The sequence below is a fragment of the Aspergillus nomiae genome (genome assembly GCF_001204775.2).
Source record: "Aspergillus nomiae NRRL 13137 chromosome Unknown contig00397, whole genome shotgun sequence".
Lineage (NCBI taxonomy): Eukaryota > Fungi > Ascomycota > Eurotiomycetes > Eurotiales > Aspergillaceae > Aspergillus > Aspergillus nomiae.
Window position 1 is genome coordinate 3,933 of NW_015378452.1, and position 10,965 is coordinate 14,897.

The 10,965-nt window shown below is 50.4% G+C and overlaps 3 protein-coding genes across 3 annotated transcripts; all 3 read right to left on the reverse strand.

The window, feature by feature from the left end:
- Positions 1 to 3,290: 3,290 nt before the first annotated feature.
- Positions 3,291 to 6,239, reverse strand: ANOM_011259 (uncharacterized protein; the record flags this gene model as incomplete). Its single annotated transcript, XM_015556515.1, has 2 exons — positions 3,291 to 6,128; positions 6,204 to 6,239. The coding sequence occupies 2 exons, from the start codon at positions 6,237 to 6,239 to the stop codon at positions 3,291 to 3,293; spliced, it is 2,874 nt and encodes a 957-aa protein (XP_015402834.1).
- Positions 6,240 to 7,130: 891 nt separating this feature from the next.
- ANOM_011260 (dienelactone hydrolase family protein) lies at positions 7,131 to 8,261 on the reverse strand (the record flags this gene model as incomplete). The annotated part of the gene is made up of 5 exons (XM_015556516.1): positions 7,131 to 7,738; positions 7,799 to 7,846; positions 7,900 to 7,970; positions 8,027 to 8,119; positions 8,180 to 8,261. Coding segments are annotated over 5 exons (840 nt in total), but the record flags the coding sequence as incomplete, so codon positions are not given.
- Positions 8,262 to 8,917: 656 nt separating this feature from the next.
- On the reverse strand, positions 8,918 to 9,786 carry ANOM_011261 (uncharacterized protein; the record flags this gene model as incomplete). Its single annotated transcript, XM_015556517.1, has 2 exons — positions 8,918 to 9,483; positions 9,534 to 9,786. 2 exons carry the CDS (start codon positions 9,784 to 9,786, stop codon positions 8,918 to 8,920), a joined length of 819 nt encoding a protein of 272 aa, XP_015402830.1.
- Positions 9,787 to 10,965: the final 1,179 nt, after the last annotated feature.

Sequence of the window (10,965 nt, forward strand, 5' to 3'; positions counted from 1 at the left end):
TGGGTTGCTATAGATAGAACCCCTACTTTCCTGACACATGGGTACCCTCCGTTTCAATCCTCGGTAAGACTCCCTCCACTTTCTTGCTGCAGGGACTAAAAAGTATTCGCATCTCCAGAAATTCTCCGAGGATACATCTTCCCATCCGCCCACGATTGGTGGCCTCGGGGGGGTTGCCTCAAGGGCAGGAATTTTAGTCCGATCCAACTCCACGAACCCTAAGCCGAACTAATATACGGCGTTCTCCGTTGATACCGAAACCAACCACACTTCCTTTCCTCAGTAGTTTAATAAGTACGGTACTTCTGAGTGCCACGGATCCAACTGTAACTTAATACCTGATCCCTCGAGCAAAAAGGCCAACAAGAAAATCCCATCTTTTCGTGCCCGGACCTAACGACCGATTCAGCCTAGACCCTTGACATAGTGTGATGCCAACAGCGCAATTTCCATGGTTGAGTATTTCCCCTGAGGCTTCTAGGGTCCTTCTGGACGCTGTGCACATGCTTGTCATGGAATGTCGATCGGCAATGGATCGTCTCGTTCCTACGAACCCCCGTTCCTTGGTCACCATCGGTGGTGTACTGGAGGAGTTTTCCACGCATGCATTGCGTTTCCCATTAGGGACGATATCCGGGCCAAATCCAGCGCGAAACGGACGTTCTGCCGTTCACGGTAAAGCAGCTTCGGCGCCGCTGAGGTGTACTCAGAGTAATTCCGCCGGGGGGGCGCTTGGCGCGGCGATTCCTTCATGTCTGTCTTAATTTCACCTGAACAACCAATGGATGTACCTGCATCTCCAAGCGACTGTTCCATTAACTCTGGCAATCTAATTGGCCAACTGAATATCAATCTTCAGCACAGAAAAACGCCGTAACCCTTCTCCCCCCCCCCCCTTATCGACCAAGTACCGTACCTACTCCCACCAGCGGATATATGACCCGCATCGTGGGTGCGTGTCTCAGGTCCGCGATCTAGACATCTAGCAACACCAACACCCCCCATAATCACTATGCCGGAACAGGCACGCAGCAAGCGGCACTACCCGCCTCAGGGACCTGATGTCTTGCACCCTGTGGTCAAATCGAGAGCGGCGCGACTCTAGTGCCAGCTTAATTCCATCGCATATTGTTCAGATTTAGAGCTTCGGTGAGGTCTCCACTCGGAGGGGCCGTTTCCAGCACGCCTGCTCAGGTCCCTGGCGGATTGCCGAGTCGGTGAGGTTAATACTGGTTATTTTTATTAGAGCGTCGAGTCTTGGTCTATTTCGGTATATACCTGTTTTGGTCACGGACCGGCTGCTGTCTGTGACTAAGTTGTTACTAATTGCAGCTCAGCGACGGTCTACGGTATAGTTGTGGTGCTTTTAAGATTATGTTCATGAATCTAGACAGACGATGAGAAGGTCTACATGGTCTTACTCAGACCATTCGGGTGGTCCAGACGAGTGATGTCTTGAGAAACATCGTGTACATACAACGTACAATGTGGATATGGAAGCACATCCCTCCCCGGACCTACAAACGAACAACTACACCTTGGATCAGAACCTGGATAGCCCCCAATTCTTACAAATTTTGTTGTTCGTGCGTGTTGTGGGACTGCCGAATCTGTCTGCCTGACTAGGCATCTCCATTCGTGCAGAGCGCCAGGATCCACTTATTCTAAGGCATACTTGGACGTAAGACATATGGTTCTAGACAGCTGCCATCAGCAACAAACAATGGAGGTAAGCTGGGTTTACTTATATTCTAGACTTTGTCAGCTGTGGGTGCCATTAACATTTATCTAGGGCTGGTCCAAGGAGGGGAGAGCACTGTGTATATTCTCTCGATCACTTTCTGAAGACGGACTCGTCTCCTGTTCCAATTATCAAGGTAGATGTTTAACTATATCACGGATACGGAACCTTGAGCAAGTATCAGTCCAAAAACTGGATACATTTGTTATACCAGACAATGACTCTGTGTCAACACCGTGGGACTTACAATATCTGCACGACAGTATACAACCAGAGCTACAACTGACAGTGTACACTAACACTCCCCTTTCCAACTAGAAGTTAGTCCTACTAACACAAGCACCACGCCAGACCATTCACATTGCTGAAACTAACACCCCCAGATACACTATACTTCAACCAGACAAACCACCGCCACCTCATTCCTTACACGACATATCAAGAACGCCATCTACAAAGATACATATACATACGCAAACCGTTACCAGTCACCACAGAGTTCTCAACAGCAAAGAAAACCCAAACATCCACCTACCACATACCACATACCACAGAACCCAGAACCAACCATCCAAATCCACCTATACACCTCCTCCTCCACCAACAACCACAGAGCCACTAAACCCAACCCTAAAACCAAACAAACCTAGCCCAAACTAACCCACACCTTAATCATCCGCCACCCCCCAAAAACCCAACCTAAGAAAAAGCACGCAACCCAAGCAAGCCTGAAGAAACCACCAGTAACCCCAACAGGCTAACGCCAACTTAACCCCCCCCTCCTACCTCGCCACAAAACCAAGTACATAGGTCACTAAGTAGGTACCTAGAGTCCTTAGTCCCAAAAGCAAAAGCCACGTAAGGCACCTTCACCTTCACACCAAACTCAAAATACTCAAGACTACCTCTAACCCCCCACCAACTACCATCTAGCCTGGATACGGAGTAGTAGACATTGTACAACGCAGAGCATATCCAGATCGAGGCAAGTGCCCGGCCGGTGGTGAAACGACGAAGGATTCGTAGACTGGGACTAGGATTGCGACTAGGTCTGAATGGGTGTTGGGTGCTGTGTTGGGGTTAGGGTCGGGTCGTGGGTGGTTTTTTAGTAGCCGAGGTTTTTTTTTTTCTTTTTTTTTCTTTTTCTTGGTTGGATATTTGAGGGCTTTCGTAGTGTGTACTACTAGTATGTAGTATATTGGGTTAATATGGGGTTGGAATATGGTAGTATAGTACATAGAAACAGGATAGCTTAGTTCACTCCGTATACATCGCTTGTTAGATCGCATGGAGTAATAAGTAATCTGCTAACTTGATGTCTGCTTCGGACTCTTTATATTCCTTATTTGACTGTTTTACATTTTCCTTCTCTCGAGGTTCCCTGGTAAAGCATGTTTCACGGCAGACTTGATACCAGATCAATCCTTGGTAGAAAAAACGAATCCTTTTATTATACGGAATAATACCCATATATATAACTCGAACAGTACCCTCCGCCACTCACTCTATACTAGTCCAAACTACCATATTAAACTCGCTGACATCGCTATTAGATCTCCTTCAAACCAGGCAGCGTTTGACCAGACAAAGACCGGTTGACACCGCCATCCACGCGCAGGACGACTTTCACGTCAATGGCCCTGGCTTCTCTGATACAGCACGCTAGACATGTCCGTCCGACTCGGCCAATGAGAGCATTATATCCAATTGAAGCGCACCACGCCCGGGCGAAGGTTTCCCTTTCGTGGCCGCCGCGCGCGTCGACAATGAGCACTTCGTGCTTCTTATGATGGTTGCTGTGATAATTGCTGCGGGGGCTTTCTTCGAGGAAAGCGTCGTCGGGAGCACAGTGCTCTGGGAGGGAGTCTAGCGAGATGTGTTTATATCTGTACCCACTGTGGAGAGGATGGCCTGGGAGACGGTGGTGTCGGGGACTGGAACTGCTGGACGGCGTCGACGCGCCACTCCCAGTGGGGTATGCGCAGTGGTACGATATGAAGTTGCCCGGTGGGCGGCATTCGTGAGACGTGATGAACCGCACGTTGTATCTCAGTTGGATGGAGACTTTCCAGGGTGAGTCAGTCCCAGGAGCGATCGAAAAGGTCATAATAGCCCTGTCAGCAATGGGATGCGGCGTGTTTTCCAATGACTGCCCGTCTTTCCCAGAGAATGTCAGTGTTTCGAAGCGTATTTTCTTCGGGTCTTTCTCCAACGGGGTGTCCAATGGTAGGGAGAATGCGCCGCTGACTCGTTCGCCACGGCCAAGTGGTGTCGACTCAAACGCGAGTTTGTTTCCCTGACAGATACGCGGCTTTCCAGGCATTGACAGAGGTGGTTGAACAGAAACCTCGAACCATGAATTGTCCAGCGATTGAACTGTCCAGGCATCTTGGGGCACGACCGCACTCCTTATCCATCCCAGGCACTCCTTGGTATCTTCCAAACTGGCCAGGACTCGGCCGACAACGCACTCTTTGCTCCACCAAGTCGTTCCATTGTACGCAAATCCACCGTAGAGGTTTGCAATGGGCCCTAATTTAGCGAGAGCATCTGAGTCATTCTCCAATATCGTAGCCATCAGGAGGTGGCTGATCTGCTCCCCGGGAAATACAAAGCCGGACAGCCAGCTCCGGGTAATCCAACCACCAAGCTGCACAGACGCCGTCTGATCTTGAGAGCAGTGGAGGGCTATCCGCCGGCGGGATGGGCTTCTGGTATGCATTTCCTCTTTACTAAGAGCCGCACCAGCTTTCGCGGGCAGCATATTGCACACGGGCTTGTTATATGCATGAGCAACTGCCTCACTCAGTTGACCCAACCCAATCGCAGACTCCAGGCGCGCTCTGAGTCCATCAAGTCCTGGCCAGCCGATTTCTTGGCCAAACACAAGGAGCCCTTGGAGCTGCTGGTCAAGATATGTTGGGACCAGGTTGCAATTCCAGGCGGACTCGGTGGACTCGGCGCCAGAGCCAGACAACGATCTATGGAGCAAGTTTTCGAAGAAAGAGCGAGGATTCTTCTCATGATGCCTTTCACCCCTCGAGTGAGCCGTTTGTTCTACGGGGTCGACGCCAGGTTGGTCAGGCTCGTCCGCCTTGTAGCCGATGTCGAATGTATCCATAAAGCGTCGTACCACCACCAAGTCCCAGTCTACCTTCCCGCTCCGTAGCTTCTCGAAATCATCTATGTCTTTGGCGGTGATTTGCAACTCCTTGGAATTGTCTAGAATGCCCACGCGGACAGTCGCATCGAGACGGAGAAGTAGTTCCGCGGCGAGGAGCATCTGAACAAGGAACCACCTGCGCTCGAGTGTTGGATGCATCCAGGGTTTCGAGCACGTAGAAGGGTCCAAGAGATCACCGTCCGGATGAGGACCGGCCTCCCAGAGCAACTGTCCTGCATATAGACGCCACTCGGGAAGACTAAAATCCACCCACGCGCCCCTTGCGGCGAGGGTCATTGTCAACGCCCTAATTTGAGATTTGAGGCAATAAGCCAAGCTGGAGTCCGCGAGCAGAGGCTTGGAAGGGGGGTAGAGGAACTTGGTGAATAGGCCGCTGTACAAATCCCGCGTAGATTCGGTATCAAGGATTGTGGTTGCTTTCTGTCCGTGTAATAGCTCACGACGAAGGTCTGTTAACGTCCGCAGGCGTTCCACTAAGCATTGTAGATTGATGTCCCGCACGCCAATCTTTTTCCAGGCAGATGGGCCATCACGGAGCAGCTGTTTCCGGTCATATGCAGCGCCCCCATTAACCTCATGGTAATGCTCCATCATTTCATAAATCTCCGAGGCCGGAATCGAGGAAAGTTGTATGTAATTCAATCTGATCTTTGGTTCCTCGGGATAACGCACAGCATCAGCAACCGGGAGCTCTAGGAAATGACGAAACCCAATAGTTCCTGGGTCCTGCCCGTTCATTGACAGCATGTTTGGTACTTCAAAAATTCCAATGTCGAAAGTCGCTCTCTTGGCGCCTCCGGTCTTTCTCCAACTATTGAGATGTATCGGCTCGTCTTTGGAGATTACCCACCTGTCAGGAACAGGTAGGTGGGCATGCAACGTACATACAGTATATGACGGATGGGGTAGTGGCTTTCTGTCCCACAGGTTCTGGATAGTAGGATCGTGGTCATCGAAGGGAAAGATTACCTGTGGGTAGTGATGGTCATACTTGCCCCTTTCGAGAAGGAAGAATGGGGCTCCCGAGAAAAGAGTCTCAATGTCTTCTTTGCTGAGAGCGTATCCTGGGGACGACGTGGCATCATGTTTACCCTCATGGTTGTGCTTTTCTGCAGATAATCCATGCGCCGGCGGTGAGCTCTGGGAACCCGTGTGGCATTTTGCAGCTGTTGCCGTGGATTGGTTAGAGTGGTTTGCACGAGTCTGTTTCTACGATCAGATCCATTCCAAATTCTCTCATCTGACGGAGTATAATAAATCAAAGAAGGAAAAGCTTACAGCATCATGGTCCCTCTCCGCTGTCGACACCTCCATTTCCGAATCATCTCGATGCCTCCGGAACAGATCTTGAAACACGTTTCTGTCGTGAGCGCCACGACTCTGACTCGGCGCGTTTGGAACAGATGCCCTTCTTCTCAATCTCAAATTCGGGTTGCTAGGCACGCCATTGTCTTCTGGTGGCGCCCCAGAGACGGAATGCCGACGGCCGAAAAAAAGCCATCGTCTCCTTCGTGTCGATGTATGTTAGGGTAATTTGTTTCGTACTCCTATGCTTAGTTTATGGCTGAGAAAGGATTCCCTAGCTGTTCGGCATGCCGAGGTAAGTCGGCTATGCGTTGGTGCCCAAAGATAAGTGGATCCTCAGTCGTGGGAATTGACTGTCAAGCGATATCCTCGTTTACATGGTGAAGAGTCATCTCCTGAGTCGACGCTTTATATATAAGTCGCCACTGGATCGTTGAAGGGACAATTCAAGATCTAGACCAAAGGAAGAAGTTGAGTTGAAATGACGGGAGGTGATAAATCAATGACGTCGGGCTAACCACGGGCCGACTGATGTTACCTGATCCAGTAAGAACCTCAGGGACCGTTTTATCTTCATGGCCTGACAAGGAATGGGGCAATAGACATCCGACTCCCGATTTATGCGCTAACCGGGCCGGCTTGCATTAATATACGTAAATACACAATGTACCGTATAATAAACAGCACTGTGGCATGGTCTGGTACTTTGAGGTTGATGGACCCTGATGTCAACCAAATCAATCTAGAATACCCAGGCCCGCCAGTGTTTATGCAAGAAGGTAAATCGAAAATATGTGCGTTTTTCTTTTCTTTTGGAGACATTAGACTAAAGTAACATCAAGGCATCAGTCATTAGATTTTTCCAACCTCCCCCACGGCTATTTAGTCTAATTCCATCCCTTAAGCGTGCTTATGGAGGAACTCCAAAGCAGTCTTGTATCCCCTCTCGTACTCCTTGCGGACTTCGGCATCCTCGAGGTTTGAACGGGCTGCCATCCAGCCGTGGATCTGAGTGGAGAAAGTCTCAACGTAGTTCGCAACCTTCAGGTTGGAGCCAAAATCCTGGACATCCTGGGGGTTCTCATCCTTGGACGCGAGCACGGCCATGGGGATGGTGACCGACTTCGCATCATCTGGGGCGAGCATAGCGGGGTGGCACTGCACGGCGGCCTTGAAGATCTGGTTGTCCTTGCCCGAGACCAGGGCGGTGATCTTTCCACCCCAGCAGTAGCCCAGGATGGACCAGGACTCGAAGCTGCCATTTTGGGCAAACTTGTTAGCTTCCGACACAACACCTGGGATCTTAGAAATGGTGCTGGGGGGCGCGGCCTTGGTCTGGAAGAAGTTGCCGAGCTTCTGCTTGTGGTCCTCGGTCTGGGGAGGGAACCAGGTGATGTCGGCGGGCTGGCCTTCGAAAAAGTCGGGCATGAAGACCCGGTACTTCTGCTCATTGGCAGTGGCGAGGATGTCAGCACCCTGGATGGTCTGGTCGAAGAAACCAAAGATGTCTGTTGCCTTTTCTTAGCTACCTGCGAGCTGGGTGTGGACGGCGAGTAGATTTCACGCACCGTAGATGACTAGGATAGCCTTGGAAGCATTCTCCGGGCCGGTGACGTCTGGGAGCTGTCAGTAAGAGACAATATACTAAGCTACTCAGAGTGAAACATACATGTCTTCAAGCCATTGATGGTCTTGTATTCACCCTTGGCCTTATAGTCCTTGGAGACAATGGGAGGGATACTGCAGATCATCAGGATAGTTCGATACTGCCTATATCAGAGAAAAAGAAGACCCACGAGCAGCAAGCTTTGCTAACACCAGACATGGCGGCAGAGGAGCAATGGAATGGTCGAAATGAAGATGGCGGGGTTTTCACCGATGAGAGGGACCTTCGCAGAGGAGATGTTAGAAGCTGTTTGTAGAACATATTTAGTAAGGAAATAACGCACAAAGAACCAAGATAGGACAATGGGTGACTGCCAAACGTGTAATAGCCAAAGGAAGTTGCTGAGTGTGGTAAGAGAGTTATTTCGAGGGATGAGAGCAGGAAGACCGGTGTTTTTTGACTAAAGTATCCGAGGTATCGCGTTAACCCCACCTGGATTACCGACGTCATCGCCGCGACATCTCGGCAGCGTCCACGGTAACCCTCAATTTAGCTTTGATATCAACCCATTTCTCCATGATAGCTGATGTTTTTAGTGTGTAGATGTTCAGAATTATATTCTACATATTCCCAAATTCAAGACTACCCGTGAAGACTGGCGTTGAATCGTGAATTCTTCTCCTACGCTGGATGAACGAATACCCGCGAAATGTGGGGTCTTAATACACTCACCCAGACCACTTTCTGCTGTACAATAAACTAATCAGAATATTTCTCAAGATAAAAGACTCTGCGGTTTCATGCAGCGTCTAACATTAGTGGTTATCCTTCTTGTTAATCTAAAAAGAGCATGTCTGAATCTCGTGTCCGTGAGAAACAAATCATGATATAACAGTTATATTCAGAATTCAGACTACAGCTGTACCTAATAAGAAACGTATAAACCATTTACCCGTCCATTCATGCAACATAACCTCATGCCATCCATACTATAGCCATTCTCACCCAAATGAATCCTGGTCAGTCTATCACTGATAATAGCACAAGCCACCAGTAGCTCTCAAGTCATCCATCGACGCCATCAATACCCTTTCTCGCCAGGAAGCCTCACATCCTCCCAGCCCCGCCCATCCCCAATACCCGGCAAACTCTCCTCCCTCCGAATACCCTTCCACTCGGTCACATTCATCCACCCAATCCGCTGGAACCCGCCGAAGCCACCGATCCAGTAAACGTGAGTGACAACCATGCGGACCCAGTGGCTTCTGTGCGGCGAGCCCGGCCGCTCCGGCAGCCACACCCGGGCATCGGGGTGAGCTTTAAGATAGCAAGACCGAAGAGCCGCCTCCGTGTCCTCCGGGGCAGGGTTCGGGAAGGGCTCGACGTACCCGAAGAGAGTAACGCGGGGGAGACCGGCAGGGCTGAGCGGGAAGCCGGGCCAGAGCGGCTCAGTCTCATTCAAGTGGTCCCACCAATCGAGGGTGATGCTGATGTTAGAGCCTGCAGCAGTGTTGCGGAAGGTGGTTTCGACTTCGAGGGCGAGGAAGGTCGGGTCGCCGTTGCCGCCGTTACCGCTTGTAGGGGGGAGGGCCTCGTCGCAGTCTGAGACGTATTCTTTCTGGCTGATGGATAGGCCAGCCACAGCGGCTGGGACGTGAACGTCCTCGGGTTGTGTGAGAAAATGGTGGAGGCGACACCGGTGGTGGAGAGAGCGAGGAGTCGGCGGGCCATCAGGGTGGAGGTGAACCATGATGGTGCGGCTGCTGCCTCTGGATCTTTGTCAAAAACGTCAACGTTGTTCTCAGAGGTTGAGGGAAAGCTGTAAGTATCGCCTAGGACTGCCTGGTCGGGGGAGGCATTTTCGGCAGCTGAAAGGGGGACCGCTACAGCTTGGAGGAAGAGCAGAGCTAGTGTGGAGACGAGAGCGAGACCTCGGTCAAGACCCTTCATGATGAGCGTTCGCCTTGAGTATAAAAAGGCGAGGTGTGTATAGTAGGGATTTAAAGCAGAAACGGAGCTTTGAAGAAAGGGATCTGTTCAGCAGGAAGCTACGCCAAGAATCCTCCCCTCACATTGGAATCCGGATGGTCTGATGATCAGGGTAACAGTGAGGGGAACTGCAGCAACGCTGGATCTTGATCTTATCTGATCACGCTAGGGTGTATATAGTTAAGCGTGCTATTCACCTGACTAGGGCAACTTCCGACTCCATCCGGAGGTTCCGGCACACTCCGGCATTGCGGCCTGCCTCAGGCTGCCATGTATGACAATGACTCACCGGTCGTTTGCAGCGCCACGCGATCGTCCGATGCTCACCGAAACATAGAGAACTGGAATAGCCGTTTCCGTGACTCATGGCCTCTATCACGAGACTATGTCAGATACGAGTCGTCGCCTCGCGTGGAGGACTGCCAGCTGGTTCCATGGTTCGGCCGTCTCCTTGCATAAGATAAGGGCGATGATGGCCTAAGGCAAAAGAGGCATCACGACCGACCTGTAGTCACACACATACAACATACAATGGAAAGGAACGCTTACTAGGACCAGAGAACTCCTTCAAAGAATATAATATGCATTGTAGAACACTAAATCCGCCGCTACACCGTCGACCGAGATGACAAACAACCAAAGAGAACAAAGCACAAAAAGAAGAAACCCTGCCATTGCCGCACACTCCAGTTCATGATAGTAGTAATAGTAATAAATATCCACGATATGGAACAAAGTAAATGATAAAAGATAGTGATAAAACCTCCCCGTCGTAGATCATACACTAGTGGACTGCGGGTTACAGGACCACTGCACCAGACAGAGGTGGGCGCAGACTCCGTCGCAGAATTCCAACCAAATCCAACCAACACCAGGGTATATACAAGACGAGAAATGATTCTCGACAAAAGAAGATATGAGATAAAGTTCACACAAAACTTTTTCCCACCGGATGTCTGCGTTTCCGCCCTCTGTAGGCGTTGAGGCTAAATCAAGATCACTCGGTCGACGAGTTCAAAGGTCGATAAGGATATTATGCAATAAACAATAACTTTTCCTTTCTACAGAAAAAAGAAAAGAAAAGAATAGAACAGCAAGCGAACCTGTCCACTGCATAAATGTTCCGTCCAGCGAACGAAT